Source organism: Podarcis melisellensis, assembly GCF_964234715.1.
Source record: "Podarcis melisellensis genome assembly, chromosome: 12".
In the NCBI taxonomy this organism is placed as follows: domain Eukaryota; kingdom Metazoa; phylum Chordata; class Lepidosauria; order Squamata; family Lacertidae; genus Podarcis; species Podarcis melisellensis.
Window position 1 is genome coordinate 57,031,309 of NC_138544.1, and position 21,363 is coordinate 57,052,671.

The following is a 21,363-nucleotide window of genomic DNA, read 5'->3' on the forward strand; positions in this document are numbered from 1 at the left end:
CTGCCTCCTGTGCAGGCAGACCCTGCTGGAAAACAGGACTTGAAATCAAGCTCTTTTTTAAAAAAAGAATTATTTAATCATTTTTTAAATCATAGCTGTCAACCGTCCCTTATTTGGTGGGAAAGTCCCTTATCCCAGCGCCATGTCCCGCTGCTGTCCCTAATTGATGATGTCCCTTAAATTTCCCGGGTTTCAAAGGAAGCAGCTCCTCTCCCTCCCTCCTGCCGGCCAGGGAGGAGGGAGGCTCCAACTGTGTTGCTTGGCTGCATTGCTCACCCAATAAGGAGCTTAAGAACGACTGGGGGGTGGAGCTTGCATGCCTTGTGGCAATCAAATCGGCCTCGTTGCCTGGGGACTCGCCTTTGCTCAGCGCTTCCCAGCGGAGAGGTGACGGTGGTTTTCCTTGCTGCATCCCCTTTGCTGGGTTGCTGCGCTGTGGGAGCCACTGCTTGAGGCTTCGTTTGGCAGCTGGCCAGGCTTTCTGCCTTTGGCTCGGAGGGGCTCAGAAGTTGAACATACCTGTGTTTGGAAAATCCCTTATTTTGGCTGCTGATCACTTATTTTCGAGGCTGGTGGTCCCTTATTTTCAAATCTGTAAGTTGATAGCTATGTTTTCAATACAAACAACAACTGCAAAAGACACGTACAACAAAAACCATAACAACACAATTTGACATTTCAGATTTGAATACACTGATACCTATGACTACACCTTTTAAACAATATTTCCCCACCTCTCTCTCCTCCCCCCACTTCCCTCCACTATCTGCCTTATCGCTTAAATGTTCCTTCCAGATTTCTTCATATTTATCCATTCTTAATTTGCGTCGACATGCAATTCGTTCGTATGTAGCTAATCTGTCCATATTATCAACCCATGTGCTCAATGGAATCTTTTTGCGGCTCTTCCAATTCATCAAAACAAGTTTTCTTGCGTCTAATATAGTACGGTACATCCATTTATTTTTTTACTTGCAATAAAGCTTGCTCAACTCAGGAGCCAGCTGCAAATGATAGCATAGACACTCTGCAAGGTCTGCTCTCATAGAATCATAGAATCATAGAGTTGGAAGAGACCACAAGGGCCATCGAGTCCAACCCCCTGCCAAGCAGGAAACACCATCAGAGCACTCCTGACATATGGTTGTCTCTCGTCAGGTCTCCTCTCCCAATTAACCTCCGTCTCCAGGACCCAGCCCTGTGACATCACGGGGTCCTGGGTTTCAGGTTTGGTTGGGCCCTGGAATCTCAGGGTCTGGGGTGCTTCTAAGCTGTGTCACATGTCAGTTTCTGACGCTGCGATTTATTTTAGTTCGCTGAAGAGATTCAAACTCACCAAGGCGGATTCACCACTATGTCTGTATATAGTGTTTTTTCTCCTCTCTCTCTTTCCTTTTCTCAGCTCTACAACATCTTTCCCAGGATCCTAGACTACTTGCCTGGTCCTCATCAAACTTTATTTAAAAACCTCGGGGACATCCAGGTCTTCCTAGCCCAGAAGGTGAAAGATCATGAGAGAAGTCTGGATCCCAATGCTCCCCGCGACTTCATAGATTCCTTCCTCCTCAAAATGGAGCAGGTGAGATATGGAGGAGTGGATTTATATGTCTGAAATTAAAGGTAAAGGACCCCTGACCGTTAAGTCCAGTTGTGGCCGACTCTGGGGTTGTGGCGCTCATCTCGCTCTATAGGCTGAGGGAGCTGGCGTTTGTCCGCAGACAGCTTCCGGGTCATGTGGCCAGCAGGACTAAGCCGCTTCTGGCAAAACCAGAGCAGCGCACGGAAATGCCGTTTACCTTCCCTACCTCGTTTCTCTCTGGTCGGGGACAGAGGGTGGCGCTTGGGGGGGGGAATTGTCATCCCGCCACTCCTTGGTGTGTGGTGTGCCCCAGGGTGCAATACTCTCCCCGATGCTTTTTAACATCTTTATGCGCCCCCTCGCCCAGCTTGTCCAGAGTTTTGGGCTGGGCTGCCATCAGTATGCTGATGACACCCAACTCTATCTGTTGATGGACGGCCACCCGGACTCGGCCCCAGACACACTGATCAGATGCTTGGAGGCTGTGGCTGGATGGTTACGTGGGAGCCGGTTGAAGTTAAATCCTTCGAAGACAGAGGTCCTCTGGCTGGGACGGGACGACATGGGACTGAGGGGGCAACTCCCATCTCTTGCGGGGGTGCAATTAGTGCCAGCACCGTCCGTTAAGAGTTTGGGTGTAATCTTCGATACCTCCCTCTCCATGGAGGCGCAGATTGCAGCTATAACAAAGGCGGCATTTTTTCATCTCCGCCAAGCTAAGCAGTTGGCTCCTTACCTCTCTCGCCCTGACCTAGCCACTGTGATCCACGCGACGGTCACCTCCAGACTGGATTATTGTAACTCGCTCTACGTGGGGCTGCCCTTGAGACTGACCCAGAAACTCCAGCGGGTGCAGAATGCCGCAGCGAGACTCCTTACGGGGTCTTCGCTTAGAGATCACATTCATCCGGTTCTATACCAGCTGCACTGGCTCCTGGTGGAGTACAGGATCAGGTTTAAGGTGCTGGTTTTAACCTTCAAAGCCCTATACGGCCTAGGGCCCTCGTACCTACGGGACTGCCTCTCCTGGTATGCCCCACAGAGGAACTTACGGTCTTCAAATAAAAACACCTTGAAGGTCCCAAGCCACAGAGAGGTTAGGCTGGCCTCAACTAGAGCCAGGGCTTTTTCGGCTGCGGCTCCAACCTGGTGGAACGCTCTGTCACAAGAGACTAGGGCCCTGCAGGACTTGACATCTTTCCGCAGGGCCTGCAAGACAGAGCTGTTCCGCCTGGCCTTTGTTCGGGGCACAGCCTGACTCCCTCCTTTGGCAATCTTTACAGAACTTTAGTTTATGGTTGCCATCAATTTTGATTTTAATTCATTTTTATAATGTTTTATAATGTTGTACTGTTTTAGTGTTGTTAGCCGCCCTGAGCCCGGCTTCGGCTGGGGAGGGCGGGATATAAATAAAATTTATTATTATTATTATTATTATTATTATTATTATTATTATTATTATTATTATTACCTATTTATCTACTGGCACTTTGACGTGCTTTCGAACTGCTAGTTTGGCAAGAGCAGGGACTGAGCAACAGGAGCTCACCCCATTGCGGGGATTTGAACCGCCGACCTTCTGATAGGCAAGCCCTAGGCTCTGTGGTTTAGACCACAGCACCACCCGCGTCCCTATGTCTGAAATTAAAGGTAAAGGGACCCCTGACCACTAGGTCCAGTCGTGGCCGACTCTGGGGTTGCAGCACTCATCCCGCTTTATTGGCTGAGGGAGCCGGTGTACAGCTTCCGGGTCATGTGGCCAGCATGACTAAGCCACTTCTAGCGAACCAGAGCAGCGCACAGAAACTCTGTTTACCTTCCCGCTGGAGTGGTACCTATTTATCTACTTGTACTTTGAGGTGCTTTCAAACTGCTAGGTTGGCAGGAGCTGGGACCAAGCAACGGGAGCTCACCCCGTTGCAGGGATTTGAACCGCTGACCTTCTGATCGGCAAGCCCTAGGCTCTGTGGTTTAGACCACAGCGCCACCCATGTCCCTATGTCTGAAATGAAAGGTAAAGGTACCCCTGCCCGTACGGGCCAGTCTTGACAGACTCTAGGGTTGTGCGCTCATCTCACTCTAGAGGCCGAGAGGCAGCGCTGTCCGCAGACACTTCCGGGTCACGTGGCCAGCGTGACGAAGCTGCTCCGGCGAACTGGCACCAGAGCAGCACACGGAACGCCGTTTACCTTCCCGCTATAAAGCGGTACCTACTTATCTACTTGCACTTTGACGTGCTTTCGAACTGCTAGGTTGGCAGGAGCAGGGACCGAGCAACGGGAGCTCACCCTGCCGCGGGGATTCGAACCGCCGACCATGCGATCGGCAAGTCCTAGGCGCTGAGGTTTTACCCACAGCGCCACCTGTGTCCCATATGTCTGAAATTAGGCACCTGCTAAAAACAATTTTGTTTAGATAAGCCTACCCATATATGTAGAATGTTGATATGTGCTTTAATCCGGTTTTGCTTCTAATTGATTTGATTTTTAAAAAATGTTTTAAATAGCTAATCATAACTGGCTTTCCTGATAATGTGATTGTTTTGTTCTTTTTGTAAACTGTGCTGTGGGTTTTTGTTTTTTAACAAAAACAGTGTATAGATTTGGTAAAAAAAAACAGTAGGATGCTGATTAAGTCTTGGTGAAACATCATATCGGGCTCCTGGTATAGAGGATGAACTCGTGTGTGTTTTTTCCCCATTTCCAGGAGCAGCAGAACCCCAAGACTGAATTCACTAGAGAGAACTTGAACATGGCAGTTTATGACATATTCATCGCTGGGACAGAAACAACAAGCACCACCCTGAGATATATCCTCATGACCTTGCTTGAACACCCAGCCGTGCAAGGTTGACTAACCACTGAATTAACTGTGCTTGCACTTGTCCTTGCAGCTTGGGTGAATTACAATTTCTGTAGCTCAAAGGCTTTATTCAGGCAGGAACTATTTATAGGATGAGTGGAGATGAGTGAGGGAAAATAGCAGAATCTTGTCTTGAGAGAAAAGCAATCAATATGGCTCTGCTTTTAGGGGTGGAGTTAACTTAAAGAGAGAGCTACAAATAAGTATGAATTGCTGTATTTTAATATCTTGTTGGAAGCCGCCCAGAGTGGTTGGGGAAACCCAGCCAGATGGGTGGGGTATAAATAAATTATTTATTATTATTATTATTATTATTATTATTATTAGTGCTGGCTAGATTGCTACACACAGTGCTCTCATGTGGTTTCTCAGTTGGGAGAAAGCCGCACTCACAGAGCTCAGGAGGTGCTGGATTTCGTGAATAGTTTGGCCATACTCTCCTGAGGAGAAACATTCTAGGGTGATGTTGCTAGGTTTCAGAACGGGGTAGCAAGAACTCGCTTTCTCCCCCGTCCTCCCCGTATCTGCTGTGATGTGACCTGGATGTTCTGCCTTTTGTGTCCACTTCTAGAAAAGATCCAAAAGGAAATAGACCAAGTGATAGGACAGGAGAGGCCGCCTGCCATGAAGGATCGCCTTGAGATGCCTTACACAGAAGCCGTCCTCCACGAAGCGCAGCGATTCATGGATCTCGTCCCCTTAGGGTTCACCCGTGTGGCGAAACACAACACCGAAATTGAAGGCTATTTCATCCCCAAGGTACCTGGAACGGCATCAGAGTCTGCTGACAGCTTCAGAGCAGTGGCAGGCAACAAACAGGCAGAGGTTGATGGGCACATGGGACCGGCCCTACCGTTGTACAGTATAGAGAGAGGCAGCTGCTTCAAGTTGCTTAATTTTGGGTGTCAGGAAAGGGGAGAAAAGGGGTGGTGATTAAGATCATGATATTATCAGGAAGGTCAGCCTGTGGAATTGTCTGTCTCAGATGGCAAATAATTCCACCTGCCTTTGGTACTATGGGTCTTGACTTGGGTTGGGGAGCACCATTTATTGTCTTGCCTCAGGCAGCAAAATGTGTTGGCTCACCATTGGTGTGATGTGTTATTGCACCGAGTTTTTCAGCTGACCTTGGAGAAACAACAATTGCCCTATTCTTGTTATCAACAGTTCAAATCAATCCTCATCTGCTCAACATATGACGTGGCAGGCCATGCGCTGTGTGCTGGTTGATGTTCATGAGCATGTCTTGACATGCGCACGTGCTAGAGACAAACTCAATCCCCCCCACCCTAATTAGAGCTTTTGCTTTTAGGACAAGGATGGGGAAATGTCTTACACCTAATGGCCATGTTGCCTCGTGGACAGACTTTTTTGGGTGGGGGGGGCATGTCAAGGACAGGCCCAGATGGAGAAGGGGGCTGAGCAATGAATGACTCTGAATTTTGTCTAAAAAAGGTAAAGGAGCCCTGACAGTTAAGTCCAGTCACAAACGATTCTGGGGTTGTGGCGCTCATCTCGCTTTAGTGGCAGAGGGAGCCTGCGTTTGTCTGCAGACAGTTCTTCCGGGTCATGTGGCCAGCATGACTAAGCCACTTCTGTCAAAACCAGAGCAGCGCACGGAAACGCCGTTTACCTTCCCGCCGGAGTGGTACCTATTTATCTACTTGCACTCTGACATGCTTTTGAACTGCTAGGTTGGCAGGAGCTGGGACCGAGCAACCGGAGCTCACCCCGTCGCGGGGATTCGAACCGCCGACCTTCTGATCGGCAAGTCTAGGCTCTGTGGTTTAGACCACAGCACCACCCATGTCCCTGAATTTTGTCTAGTTAGCTGCGTTTCAAGCACGCGGAACTCAAGAGGGTTCTGTGCACAAGTCTCTCTCCATGCAGATAGTCAGGGGATCGTGTCACAGCTCAAGGACATATTCCAGGTGGGCAAAAGCACTCGGGGCAGGTGTGGAGCAGGGCTGGAGATAGTACCAAGGGCGCCAGTTTCTCCGGAGAATTGAGGGGTCCGGATGGAACATCACAATGTCCTGATGTCATGCGCAGAGCCTTCTGAACATTGGGGGGGCTGACCCCCCCCAACAAAAGGATCGGGGGCAAATTGCCTTGCCCCCCAAGAGCCTCACCCTTAGGGCCAAGCTACATTTACATGTTCAGGTCCCTTTGCACAAAATTTGCAACAATTACACTGGTGGCTTTTCAACCGAATTCACTGTGCTGGTTTCAACCCTTCAGGCCTTTAAGGGTTTACTGTCTGTATTAAGATTTTATTAGCTTTTCATAACTTTAACCAACTCATTCCAGATTTCAAATTTGTTACCCGTTTCTCTTATGATTTGACTTCCCCCCTCCCTTTCTGTGCCCTTTCACTTCCTGCATAATATCAGACATTTCACCTAATACATATTCCTCTGTTATATCACCTATTTCATCTGATACATCTCCCCCTGTTTCATATATTATAGCTTTATTCCCATTGCTCACATTTCAAATCCTGCCCACGATTTCATTTGGTTATGTTTCCCCCCTCCAAATAATCCCAAAAAGGCTTCCACTCGCTCGTAAATTGCCCATGGTATTGATTTCTTATGTTCGCCGTTAACTTTGCCAGTTCCGAATAGTCCGTTAGAGAGGAGTTGCTTTCTGGAGCACCTCTGCTCCCTGGAAGCTGCCTGAATATTAACGTCCTGGAAGAGAACCACAACAAGGTCTTCCGAAGTAGGGCTTGATGTATTTTGCCTTCTTGGCTTCCCCTAACAGGGTTCCTCCATCTTCCCTATCCTGAGTTCTGCACTGCACGACCCCAAGCAATACGACAAACCCTTCCAGTTCGCCCCAGAACATTTCCTGGATGAAAAAGGAAACTTCAAGAAGAACGGAGCCGACATTCCCTTTTCCGCAGGTGGGGATCTCTACCTTTTCTTTTCCCACAAAAAGCAGTGAGTCAGAGTCGATCGGGGCTGGGAGCATAGCTGTCAAGCGTCCCTTATTTGGCGGGACAGTCCCTTATCCCAGCGCGATGTCCCGCTGCTGTCCCTTATTGATGATGTCCCTTAAATAAGCTACTGAAGGTAATGTCCAGCTGTCCTTTGTCAACAACAAATTGTTGCTGTTTTTGTGTGTTGATTATATGCTATATGGTAATTTATGAACCTAATAGGTATCTAAAGCCATTTGCACGCAACAAAATATGTATTTTATCAAAGTAATTGTTGATCCCTTATTTTGGCTGCTGATCCCTTATTTTTGAGGCTGCTGGTCCCTTATTTTCAAATCTGTAAGTTGACAGCTATGGCTGGGAGACCATTTGTTTCACAAAGGGTCACAACTTCTTGTAGGGTCACATGTCAGCAGGGCCAGGGGGGGAGAGTCAATTTTACCTCTCTATCTTTTTTTTAAAAATAATAATTTTTGCATATGGTTTCCAAACAAAGCTTCACATCACATCGCATCATCTTCATTTGGGCTTTTATAGCCCGAGACGTCCATCAATCCTGTCTAGTGATTTTCAATTTTGCTATATAATCTTGCATTTTATTATTATAATGAATGCTTTTAAACTTCATTTCCTGATTATTTCCTTCCTAAATCATTTTACAATAATTTATATAGTCCCTCTTACAAAACTTCTTGTAAACTGTAATGGTTATATGGGGTTGCTCGTGCGTAAGTTGCCGCCACTCCTGGCTAGGTTGCCTGGTTAAACCTTTTCTGTCTGGACAGCGCTTCACTTCGTGGCTGTTTCAGTCGCTAGCAGAATCCGTCAGTGGGCGTTTCTTGAACTTCTTCCAGCAAAGAAGTTCTTTGACGTCAAGTCTACGCCTACTTTCCCTGCACGGAAGTCTTCTGCGCAGGATGGGTGTGAGTAGTGGAGGACCCATGCTCTCCCTGCTGGTCTCCGGCGAGGAGTCCTGGAGCCCCCTCGCCAATTCCCCCATCTGCCCCCCTGTATCCCTGGTTCCGAATTCTCCCAGTCAACTTTGGCAGTTCTGCATACTCCATCATTTTTATTTGCCATTTTTATTTGGTAATTCTTCCTGTTTCCATCGCTGGGCTAGTAATACTCTCGCTGCTATAGTTGCACATAAAAACAGATTTTTGTCCTGTCTGTTAATTTCTGTACCTACAACGCCAAGTAAAAATGTTTCTGGTTTTCCCCCACAAATGTATACTTCAACATTTTCTTCATCTCATTATATATCATTTCCCAGAAGCATTTTACTTTCTTACAATACCCCACCACGGAGGTATTCCTCTTTCTGGTTTTTTAACACAAATTATTCTCTGCATGTTATTAAAAAATGTAAAAATCCCTAAATTATCCATCTATTATATTAACAAATAAATTTGTGTATGTTTATTCAAAACCTGCCAAGGAGTCCAGTTCGTTTTGTTGTTTAAGTACTTTGTAAAAGGTTCCCATTCTTCTTTAAAGTCACAGTTGTCCTCGTCACGCACTTTGTACGTCAATTTTGCCAGTTCCGTATAGTCCATCAGTTTCTCTTGCCACTGTTCTTTTGTCGGGGTTTCTTCATTCTTCCATCCTTGTGCTATTAAGACTCTTGCCGCCGTTGTCGTGTACATAAATATGTTCTTCATCTTCCTTTTCCTACCATCCCTAACAAAAATGCTGCTGGTTTTTTTTGCAAATGTTAATTTAAACATTTTCTTCAACTCGTTATATATCATTTCCCATTTTTTTTAATTTTTTTTTAAATTTTTTAATTTTTTTTTAATTTCTCTGCAATGCCACCACATATGGTAGAAAGTCCCTTCTTTTTCCTTACATTTCCAACATATATTTGAGCCAGTTTTATACATTTTCACTATCTGTAATGATGGTATATGCCTTCTATACATCATTTTCCTGTAGTTTTCTTTCAGTAGAGAATATTCCTCTGTGAATATTTCTAATCTTTTTAAAAAGCCGGCTAGATTTGTGAAATACCTGGACTGCAGCTTCTCCTTTCTTCCTCCCACAGGGAAGAGAAACTGTCTGGGTGAAGGATTGGCCCGGATGCAGCTATTCCTGTATCTCACCACCATCCTGCAAAGTTTTCATCTCAGACACCCTCCTGGAGTCACCAAAATTGACCTCACCCCAGAGGTCAGTGGATTTGGGAACATCCCACACCAAGTCTCCATCTGTTTTACTCCACGCTAAGCGGCCCCCTCCACTCTGGTTGTCCTCTTTGCCTGCTCACAAGGGTTCCCAGCTTCCGTGAGGATCAATTAATTAATTGATTGATTGATTGACCGTTACTATAGGAGTGAAATTGGGTGAGATGCTTCTCGGGTGCCATTTTGGGGGAGACAATCTCATTTTTATTATTTAAATTTGTTTTATTAAGTTTGCTTGACAACATTACATTGTTATACAGTGGTAGCTTGGGTTACAGACGCTTCAGGTTACAGACTCCGCTAACCCAGAAATAGTACCTCGGCTTAAGAACTTTGCTTCAGGATGAGAACAGAAATTGTGCGGCGGCAGCAGCGGGAGGTCCCATTAGCTAAAGTGGTGCGTCAGGTTAAGAACAGTTTCAGGTTAAGAACGGACCTCTGGAACAAATTAAGTACTTAACCAGAGGTACTACTGTATATGGTACAGTGGTACCTTGGGTTACATATGCTTCAGGTTACACACTCTGCTAACCTAGAAATAGTGCTTCAGGTTAAGAACTTTGCTTCAGGATAAGAACAGAAATCGTGCTCTGGCGGCGCTGCAGCCGCAGGAGGCCCCATTTGCTAAAGTGGTGCTTCAGGTTAAGAACAGTTTCAGGTTAAGTACGGACCTCCGGAATGAATTAAGTACTTAACCCGAGGTACCACTGTATTATGAAAAAAGAAAAAGAACACAAATCAAAGACCGTTCTATGCAATACAATTCACCACACCATTTTTATGTTGTGTTTACCTTTTCTGTTTTCCAACTGTGTACATGGCCCTCACGTTATACTAATTATGTAACCTTAAAATTTATTACTACTTATGAAACCTTTTGCTTTAGTTTTATCTAGCATATATACAGAAATCATTCAAACGCTGTCACAGACTCCACACTGCTATTGTATTTCATTAAATATTTCTTAATCACATCCAATTTTTGAATAAAGTTTTGATTTATATTGCCTCTCAGCCTATTTCTCATTTGAGCCGTCTCGGCAAATTCTACCAATTTATTCTGCCATTCTGTTTTAGTAGGAACCCTCTCACCTTTCCAGTTCTGTGCAACCAAGATTCTCATGGCCGCAGTTGCGTACAAAAAAAAATTTTTTTTGCATTTTTTTAGTAACTCTCTACCTACAATTCCACGTAGGAAGGCCTCAGGTTTTTGGGAGAAAGTTATCCTTATAATTTTTTTCCGTTCATCGTATATAACATTCCAGAACTGTTTGATTTTGGGGCATGACCACCACATATGAATCAGGTTTCCTTCAGAGAGCCCAGACTGCCAGCATTTGTTCGAGACATTTTTATACATCTTAGATAGCTTTGATGGCGTCAAATACAAAAAAATGACGATCTCATTTTGATTGCGTGCAAAAGAAGCCAGATGATTTGCTTCCTCTGACTCACACTTGTGTGTATGAAAGGGTTAACTTGAGCTCTGAAGTCAAGTTGCCACTATGGGTAGAGAAGGCTCCCAGAAGCCTTTGCTTCCCCCCTCCCACTTTCTCTCTCTCTCTGCAGCTTTCCTCAAAGAAGGAGCCATGCAACTTGGCTCCCAGCTCAGCAAATGAAGAATCTCTCTGAAAGGAGATTTCGACAGCCTGCATCTTTGCGATTCGAAAGACTGCATGATTCTTTTGTATGATAACCAAGTTCTTTCTTTTTAGGTCAGTTGGAAAATTTTCTCCTTTATTTTACTGGCAGCAGATGGAGTCTTGTTTATTGCAATTTTCAGAAACTCTGAGAGTAAAGATCTAAGCTAAGTGTCTGTGATTTATTCTAACCTAAGTCTTTTCATTGAATTCTGGTGCTGGAGGAGACTCTTGAGAGTCCCATGGACTGCAAGAAGATCCAACCTCTCCATTCTTAAGAAAATCAGCCCTGAGTGCTCACTGGAAGGACAGATCCTGAAGCTGAGGCTCCAATACTTTGGCCACCTCACGAGAAGAGAAGACTCCCTGGAAAAGACCCTGATGCTGGGAAAGATGGAGGGTGCAAGGAGAAGGGGACGACAGAGGATGAGATGGTTGGACAGTGTTCTCGAAGCTACCAGCATGAGTTTGAGCAAACTGCGGGAGGCAGTGGAAGACAGGAGTGCCTGGCATGCTCTGGTCCATGGGGTCACGAAGAGTCGGACACGACTAAATGACTAAACAACAACAACAACAAGTCTTTTCATGAGGAACGTTTCTTTAAAAGGTGGATGAGGCTAGATGTAAAATCTAACCATGATTAAATGTGCTTGGAGCAATTGCCATTGTGCTAACTCTGCTGTGAGCTGTCAATGGAAGGAACTGTCAATTTCAGCTCTCAGCTTCTCATTTTTCCAATCTTAGATTCAATTCTCTGCACAGTTCTCTCCAGAGAGAGAACCGAAAGGGTCTTCAGGTTTTATCATGTCTGTACCTCTCTGTACAATATTTGCTCTAGGTTGCTGTTATGTCTGATGCCAAGAGCAGCGCCCTCTATCTGCCCGTTAGCACATTGTACCTCCACAATTAAGGGACGCAGGTGGCGCTGAGCGTTAAGCCACAGAGCCTAGGGCTTGCCAATCATAAGGTCGGCAGTTCGAATCCCCATGACGGGGTGAGCTCCGGTTGCTCAGTCCCAGCTCCTGCCAACCTAGCAGTTCGAAAGCACGTCAAAATGCAAGTAGATAAATAGGTACCGCTCCGGTGGGAAGGTAAACGGCATTTCCGTGCGCTGCTCTGGTTCGCCAGAAGCGGTTTAGTCATGCTGGCCACAGACCCAGAAGCTGTACGCCGGCTCCCTCGGCCAATAAAGCGAGATGAGCGCCGCAACCCCAGAGTCAGTCACGACTAGACCTAATGGTCAGGGATCCCTTTACCTTTACCTCCACAATTTAAAAAAAAAAGCAAATATGCTCAGACCAACATCTGGTTTGCTCATGTGTCATTTGGACCTGCCTCGCAACAAAGTCTATACAGTACAGTTAACAAACACTTGGTTTTGGAGCAAAGAAGGTTTTTATTTTTATTTCTGCAGGGCATTTTATCATTATACACTGCAGCCTTGTGGAAGTTATCTGGGCTGAAAGAAGTGAAAGAGAAGCAGTGCAAAAAGTAAAGCAGAACTTCTAGATCCCTTTAATGTGAGGCTGGTGCAGAGAGCACCTTGGGACGGGGATCATTTAAACTTCCTTTTCTTCCGGAGTTCTCTATCCAAACCGAAACGCTGCTAAGGCAATCCTCACGCCGTGTCTCTTCACAAATCTTTTGGCTCCCCTCCAGAACCTTCTCCAGCGTCCCCTTGTTATACGACTCAGCTAGGTCAGAGATAAGAGAGATAAAGTAGTGAGTACAAGCGCTGAGTGTGCATTTGCAATACTCATTTATTACTCCACAAAGCTGATACAACGGCCTCAAACTTAATCCGTTCCGGAAGTCCGTTCCAAAACCAAAGCATTCCAAAACCAAGGCACACTTTCTCATAGAAAGTAATGCAAAACAGATTAATCCGTTCCAGACTTTTAAAAACCACCCCTGAAACAGCATTTTAACATGAATTTTACTAATTAACGATAGTAAGATCATGGCCACACATCAACTCCTGGCAAATAGAAAGGGAAGAAATGGAGGCAGTGAGAGATTTTACTTTCTTGGGCTCCATGATCACTGCAGATGGTGACAGCAGTCATGAAATTAAAAGACGTCTGCTTCTTGGGAGGAAAGCAATGACAAACCTAGACAGCATCTTAAAAAGCAGAGACAGCACCTTGCCAACAAAGGCCCATATAGTTAAGGCTGTGGTTTTCCCAGTAGTGATGCATGGAAGTGAGAGCTGGACCATAAAGAAGGCTGTTTGCCGAAGAAAGGATGCTTTTGAATTCTGGTGCTGGAGGAGACTCTTGAGAGTCCCATGGACTGCAAGAAGATCAAACCTCTCCATTCTGAAGGAAATCAGCCCTGAGTGTTCACTGGAAGGACAGATCCTGAAGCTGAACTTTGGCCACCTCATGAGAAGAGAAGACTCCCTGGAAAAGACCCTGATGTTGGGAAAGATGGAGGGCACAAGGAGAAGGGGATGACAGAGGATAAGATGGTGGGACAGTGTTCTCGAAGCTACCAGCATGAGTTTGACCAAACTTTGGGAGGCAGTGGAAGACTGCTGCAGGCACCCTGGAAACAATAGCCGACAGCCATGTCGGACGTTTGGCTTCCGAAAAACATTCGAAAACTGGAACACTTACTTTCAGGTTTTTGGTGTTTGGGAACCAAGGCGTTTGAGTACCAAGGTACCACTGTACTGAGCTCTTAGGATGCTTTCAGACTCTGAGTACTATCCCAGGTGCGGCGAACCTTTGGCCTTCCAGTTGTTGTGGAACCAACTCCCACCAGCCTCAGCATGTAGGGTCAGTGGCCAGGGTTGATGGGAGTTATAGTTCAGCTGCCCCAAAGTTTCCCCCGTCTGCATTATCCAGTCATTGCTCCTCTACTGCAAGCTACATGCAGAATTGCAATCTGCTTTTCACATTTCAGAACGGGACACATTTTTTGGTTCCCCAACTTGGTTTGATGCAACCATGCGGGCATGGGAAGAAAATTCACCTGAGCCCATCATTTTTAAACCATGTTTTAAAAGCTGCTAGCATTCGTCTTAAAGCACTTCTTAAATTTAGTCACAGTCATGTGAGTACAATAAGATAGAGCCTGAGAGAGAGAGAGAGAGAGAGAGAGAGAGAGAGAGAGAGAGAGATTATTGCTATTTTCCTACTTTGTTCAGAAGAGCATAATCATAAACATGCGCCACAGTGGTGCATGCTCTGGTTATCTCCTGCTTGGACTACTGCAATGCGCTCTACGTGGGGCTACCTTTGAAGGTGACCCGGAAACTGCAATTAATCCAGAATGCGGCAGCTAGACTGGTGACTGGGAGTGGCTGCCGGGACCATATAACACCGGTCCTGAGAGATATTCATTGGCTCCCAGTCCGTTTCTGAGCACAATTCAAAGTGTTGGTGCTGACCTTTAAAGCCCTAAACGGCCTCGGTCCAGTATACCTGAAGGAGCGTCTCCACCCCCATCGTTCAGCCCGGACACTGAGATCCAGCACTGAGGGCCTTCTGGTGGTTCCCTCCCTGTGAGAAGCAAAGCTACAGGGAACCAGGCAGAGGGCCTTCTCGGTAGTGGCGCCCACCCTGTGGAACGCCCTTCCAGCAGATGTCAAAGAGATAAAACAACTACCTGACATTCAGAAGACATCTGAAGGCAGCCCTGTTCAGGGAAGTTTTTAATATTTAAAGCTGTACTGTTTTTAACACTTGATTGGGAGCCGCCCAGAGTGGCTGGGGAAACTCAGCCAGATGGTGGGGGTACAAATATATTATTATTATTATTATTATTATTATTATTATTATTATTATTATTATCCCACGCTTTCTCCCAAAGGAGCCTGGAATGGCAAACCCATATATGATAAAGCAACCTAACCTTTTAAAATATTATTCTTATTATTACATATAAAAACAATTCCATTTACAAATTTTATTTACAAAAAATAGAAAACCCGACCATCTACTTCCTGTCACACTCTGCACATGCTCAAAAGCATTTTTCATCCCAGAATCTGGGGATGAAAAACACTGGGAACGCTGTGCAGATCGAAAGCTGCCTACTGAGTCAGGACATTAGCAGTTATTGGCTCCTACTGGCAGCTGCTCTCCAGGGTTTCAGACAGGGTCTCCGCACATTGTACCCCTACCCCACCCCGTCCCAAATTTTGCCAGCGCCTGATCTCTCTTACCTCTTGATCCACGTCCTCACATTGCATGATAATTAAAGGCGGACTTTGCTGGGTCGAATAGAAGCCAGAGCAGTCTTTGTCCAGCTGTTTGAGGAAAGAGGAAAGGAGTAAGTTATCAGCGCTAAAGAAAAGTTCTACGTCAAAGACCCACAGAAGAAGAGATATGGGCCACATCCACTCTAGGCATTCATTGATTTATTGATTCGGTTTATTTATTTCATAAAACGTCTACACCACTTGAGTGCTAAACAAAGGGGGGAGAAACCTCAAAGAGGTTTGCAAAAAGAGAAAACAACAGAATAAAAAATTGCAGCAATACTTTAAAACCTATAGAACAGCTAAGTCGGTTGGGGTATGAGACTTGTGATCTCAAGGTTGCGGGTTCGATTCCCACATGGGGTGAAAAATTCCTGCATTGCAGGGGGCTGGACCGGATAATAATAATAATAATAATAATAATAATAATAATAAGAATAAATTATTTATATCCCGCCCTCCCCAGCCGAAGCCGGGCTCAGAGAGGCTAACAACAGTAAAAGTAACACAGTTTACATAAAATCACAATCAATTAATTGAAATACATTCTAAAATCAATTCATTCTAAAATCAGTTCAGAATCAAATTAATGGCAACCATTGGGCTAGAGGTCTATGAGGATTGCAGGAGAGAGGGGGGTCAGACTGCACCCTGACCAAAGGCCTGGTGGAACAGCTCCGTCTTGCAGGCCCTGCAGAAAGATGTCAAGTCCCACAGGGCCCTAGTCCTTTGGGACAGAGCATTCCACCAGATCGGGGCCACGGCTGAAAAGGCCCTGGCTCTGTCTGAGGCCAGCCTAACCTCCCTGTGGCCTGGGACCTGCAAGATGTTTTTGTTTGAAGACCGTAAGGTCCTCCATGGGACATATCAGGAGAGGCGGTCCCGTAGGTACGAGGGTCCTAGGCCATATAGGGCTTTAAAGGTTAAAACCAGCACCTTGAACCTGATCCTGTACTCCAACGGGAGCCAGTGTAGCTGGTGGAGCACCGGGTGAATGTGATCTCGCAGCGAGGACCCCGTAAGGAGTCTCACCGTGGCTCCCTGCCACCCAAAAAAAGTTTTACACATGGGCAGCAATTAAATCATTTTGTTTTAATTCCCACAACGACCCTCTGAGGTAGGATAGACTGAGCGTGAGTGACTGGCCCAAAGTCACCAAGCAAGCTTCATGACAGAGATAGGGATTTGAAGGCTGGTCTCCCAGATCCTAGTCCCATGCTCTAACCACTATGCCACACTATTAAGATTTGTCTTCCAAAGCAACTACTCTACTCCAAACTTAAAAATGGAAAGCGTAATGCTGGTGGTCAACAAAAGAGGTTTAAAGACTGTCTTAAGGCAAATCTAAAAAAATGTAGTATAAACACCAACAATTGGACTGCGAGCGCTCCAGTTGGAGAACAGCATTCACCAAAAATGTCATGGGAATGTGCTCTACATGGGGCTACCTTTGAAGGTGACCTGGAAACTGCAACTAATCCAGAATGCAGTAGCCAGACTGGTGATTGGGAGCGGCCGCCGAAACCACATAACACCGGTCTTGAAAGACCTACTTTGGCTCCCAGTACGTGTCTGGGCACAATTCAAAGTGTTGGTGCTGACCTTTAAAGCCCTAAACGGCCTTGGTCCAGTATACCTGAAGGAGCATCTCCACCCCCATCATTCTGCCCGGACACTGAGGTCCAGCTCCGAGGGCCTTCTGGTGGTTCCCTCACTGCGAGAAGTGAGGCTACAGGGAACCAGGCAGAGGGCCTTCTCGGTGGTGGTGCCCGCCCTGTGGAACGCCCTCCCATCAGATGTGAAGGAAATAAACAACTATCTGACTTTTAGAAGACATCTGAAGGCAACCCTGTTTAGGGAAGCTTTTCATGTTTGATGTTTTATTGTGTTTTAAATATTCTGTTGGGAGCCGCCCAGAGTGGCTGGGGAAACCCAGCCAGATGGGTGGAGTATAAATAATAAATTATTATTATTATTATTAGCTTTGAAGACACTCGAACTCAGGACGCAAGGGAGAAACATGCTAAGAGGAAGGCATGCTTGGCAAATCCACACCGTGAACAGCTCCCCACTGTGGAAGGACGTGTGGATCCAGAATTGACCTCCACAGTCACTTCCGGACTCACTGTTAAATCCGTGTTTATGGAAGACCATCTTACTCGGCTACGAGAGATCGCCAAGAAGAAGACTATGTTTAGGGAAGCTTTTAATGTTTGATGCATTACTGTATTTTAATATTTGGTTGGAAGCCGCCCAGAGTGGCTGGGGAGGCCCAGCCAGATGGGCGGGGTATAAATTATTATTATTATTATTATTATTATTATTATTATTATTATTATTATTATTTTATTATTATTATTATTATTATTATTATATTATTATTATTATTATTATTATTATTATTATTATTATTATTATTATTATTATTATGCCACACTGACTAATAATGTCACCTGGATTCCCAGGCTTAAATTGGGGGGGGGGGCTTGGGAAAATAAAGCTTATGTGGAGGAACTGTGCCACCTTGCTAATTTATTTGCAGACCCAGCTGCCGTTAAAGGCAGTGAAAAGTTGGCAATATCTTGCGTGGTGGGGCGCCCAGACTTACCCCTTCCTCTTTGTATTCGCACTGGGAGACATTTTTCTTCTCTGACGTGGGGCAAACCGTCTCCTTGATAGAGAATTTTATAGGCTGGGTAGTTTCACCAGAAGCATCCTGTGAAGATATTGAGCAAAACGGATAGGGAAAAAAAATACATTTAAAGAGTTTTTTAATGTCCCTCTTCAGCCAGGCTCCCTGAGCAGTTGACAGATGCTGGAAAAGATAGTCCCGGTCTTCAGTTTTTACAATATTGAAAAAGACACGACATAAAAAGGGGAATGGGTTGGGAGGGAGGAGGAAAGAAGCAAATTCAGGTGCAAAATCTTTGCTACAAATTGAAATATACATTCTTTAAAAAACCAGAGGCATTTTTACTTGGTATTATAGGCCAATACATTAATAGAAAAGATGTCAAACTGTTCTTATATGCAACAACAGTGGCAAGAGTATTGTTAGCCCAGAAATGTAAGCAAGAAGAAATTCCGACGAAAGAAGAATGGCAGATGAAATTAATGGACTATGCAGAATCGGACAAAATGACAGGAAGGATTCGAAACCTGCAGGACCAGAGATATACAGAAGATCGGAAGAAGTATAGGAACTATTTGAAAAGCAACTGTAATCGACAAATTACGCTAGTAGGACTACAAGAAGTTTTGTGAGGAGAAATATTCGAAGTGTTACAAAACAGAAAAAGACAGAGATATTGGTTATTAGTTTGAAATGTAATAGGGAAAATAAGAAATGCATGCTGAGAGATTAGGCTGGAAAATTTTCAGACAGGACTGATGGAAGTCAAAAAAATTGAATGAAATGTAAAAGTGGTACCTCTGGATGCGATCGAGATCCGTTCCAGAGCCCCGTTCGCATCCTGAAGTGAACGCAACCCATTTCTGCGTATGTGCGGGTCATGTTTTGCCACTTCCGCGCATGCACATGATGTCGTTTTGATCGTCTGCTCATGCGCGAGCGGTGAAACCCAGAAGTAACGTTCTCCGTTACTTCTGGGTTGCCGCGGAGCGCAACCCGAAAATGCTTAACCCGAAGCTACTTCAACCCAAGGTATGACTGTATGTTTAATTACTGTTGAAAATATGTTAAAAAACCCATCTCTCTCTCTCTCTCTCTCTCTCTCTCTCTCTCTCTCTCTCTCTGTATATATATATATATATATATATATATATATATATATATATATATATGGGACGTGGGTGGCATTGTGGGTTAAACCACAGAGCCTAGGACTTGCCGATCAGAAGGTCGGCGGTTCGAATCACTGTGACGGGCTGAGCTCTTGTTGTTCGGTCCCTGCTCCTGCCAACCTAGCAGTTCGATAGCACGTCAAAGTGCAAGTAGATAAATAGGTACCGCTCTGGCGGGGAGGTAAACGGCGTTTCCATGCGCTGCTCTGGTTTGCCAGAAGCGGCTTAGTCATGCTGGCCACATGACCCGGAAGCTGTAAGCCGGCTCCCTCGGCCAATAAAGAGAGATGAGTGAAACAACCCCAGAGTCGGCCACGACTGGACCTAATGGTCAGGGGTCCCTTTACCTTTACCTTTACCTATACAATGGTACCTCAGGTTATAGACGCTTCAGGTTACAGACTCCACTAACCCGGAAATAGTACCTCGCGTTAAGAACTTTGCTTCAAGATGAGAACAGAAATTGTGCGGCGGCAGCGCAGTGGCAGTGGGAGGCCCCATTAGCTAAAGTGGTGCTTCAGGTTAAGAACAGTTTCAGGTTAAGAACGGACGTCCGGAACAAATTAAGGACTTAACCTGGAAGTCCGTTCTTAACCTGAAATTGTTCTTAACCTGAAGCACCACTTTAACTAACGGGGCCTCCTGCTGCCGCCACGCCACCGGAGCACGATTTCTGTCCTCGTCCTGAAGCAAAGTTCTTAACCTGAAGCACTATTTCTGGGTTAGCAGAGTCTGTAACCTGAAGCGTATGTAACCAGAGATACCACTGTAAAAGGAATAGTTGCTCCCTGATAGAATAGATGATGGAGGCGAGCCACGGAACTACGTACCCAATCAGGCTGCGGCTCAGCTTCCAGCAGTCGGAAGGCAAATTCCGGGTTTTGCTCCTGGTTGTAGGTGTCCACGGCCGCCGCCACCACCTGCTCATAGCTGACGGGGGTGCGGGTTGTGGGAGCTGCCGCGACCACCGCGATGAGCAGCAGAAACAGCTTGCATCTCTCCATCTTCTTCTCCATCCGTGTTCTCTCTCTTCAAGATATCCTCGGTTTGGTACCTTCCTTGGGCTTCAGTGGCTGAGCTCCCTTTTTTATAGCCCACGGCACCCCATGGCCCTCTAACCCCCCTCCCCTGTGGGCTAACGTCCTTCGGCTGAGGGTGCAAGTGTGGTTTCTCTTGCCCGCCCCCCAGGAGGAAGTGCCAGTTTATGTGGGTCCAACTGAAAGGTGCGTCGGGAGAGCGATTGCTGAAAAGCCTCCTTGCAAAACATCATGGAAGGGAGGGGGAAGGCCAGGAAGGAGTTCGTTGTCTTGGGAAAGGTTGAGGCCACAGGGGAGTCTCTGCCTTCTCCAGGATAGGAGATCGAATCCTGTTGCCCCATCTTGCCACAATATAGATGCCATAGACAGGAATGGGGGGGAGCCTGCTGATTCTCAAAGGCTGTGTTCGTACTCCAGTCTTCTGAGCCATTGCCGCATTTCCAACATTCGGTTTTCATTTATTTATTTTTTAATTCACCTTTATTGATTTAAAATATCATCTTACATATATATTACAGATTGTTGTTGTTCAGTCGTGTCCGCCTCTTCGTGACCCCACGGACCAGAGCATGCCAGGCACTCCTGTCTTCCACTGCCTCCCGCAGTTTGGTCAAACTTATGCTGGTAGCTTCGAGAACACTGTCCAACCATCTCGTCCTCTGTCGTCCCCTTCTCCTTGTGCCCTCCATCTTTCCCAACATCGGGGTCTTTTCCAGGGAGTCTTCTCTTCTCCTGAGGTGGCCAAAGTCTTGGAGCCTCAGCTTCATCTGTCCTTCCAGTGAGCACTCAGGGCTGATTTCCTTCAGAATGGATCAGTTTGATCTTCTTGCAGTCCATGGGACTCTCAAGAGTCTCCTCCAGCACCATAATTCAAAAGCATCCATTCTTCGGCGATCAGCCTTCTTTATGGTCCAGCTCTCACTTCCATATTGCAGATAGTTACATCAAAATTAAACGCAAAAATATAATAGAGAAAAGATAAAGAAAATATAAAGCAAAAAAGAGCTAACGATAAGAAATGAATATTGTCTATAACATCCTGTCTTTTCTAATAAAGTCTTCTGAAAGAAACTTTGTTGTACTTTTTCTCTTGTCTTAATTTTATCG

General features: G+C 45.7%; 2 protein-coding genes across 3 annotated transcripts in view; one reads left to right on the top strand and one right to left on the bottom strand.

The window, feature by feature from the left end:
* Nucleotides 1-21,363, top strand: part of LOC309353218 (cytochrome P450 2C25-like) — a 196,181-nt gene that overhangs the window by 12,623 nt on the left and 162,195 nt on the right. Inside the window, exons 5-9 of one of the 2 annotated variants that reach the window (XR_014161733.1) lie at nucleotides 1,403-1,579; nucleotides 4,286-4,427; nucleotides 5,013-5,200; nucleotides 7,208-7,349; nucleotides 9,430-9,947. Coding sequence is in view for 1 of the 2 variants with exons in the window: in XM_081882507.1 (XP_081738633.1) it covers nucleotides 1,403-1,579; nucleotides 4,286-4,427; nucleotides 5,013-5,200; nucleotides 7,208-7,349; nucleotides 9,430-9,611 (831 nt within the window). In the remaining variant the exon portion in view is untranslated. Of the gene's footprint in view, nucleotides 1-1,402; nucleotides 1,580-4,285; nucleotides 4,428-5,012; nucleotides 5,201-7,207; nucleotides 7,350-9,429; nucleotides 10,067-21,363 lie in introns of those variants that run through there. The other variant, XM_081882507.1, reaches the window with a different exon arrangement.
* On the bottom strand, nucleotides 12,485-20,780 carry LOC309353349 (cathelicidin-2-like). Its single transcript, XM_081882760.1, has 4 exons — nucleotides 20,050-20,780; nucleotides 18,024-18,131; nucleotides 15,380-15,463; nucleotides 12,485-12,902 (listed from the first exon to the last, which is right to left on the bottom strand). Exons 1-4 carry the CDS (start codon nucleotides 20,233-20,235, stop codon nucleotides 12,795-12,797), a joined length of 486 nt encoding a protein of 161 aa, XP_081738886.1. The 5' UTR covers nucleotides 20,236-20,780; the 3' UTR covers nucleotides 12,485-12,794.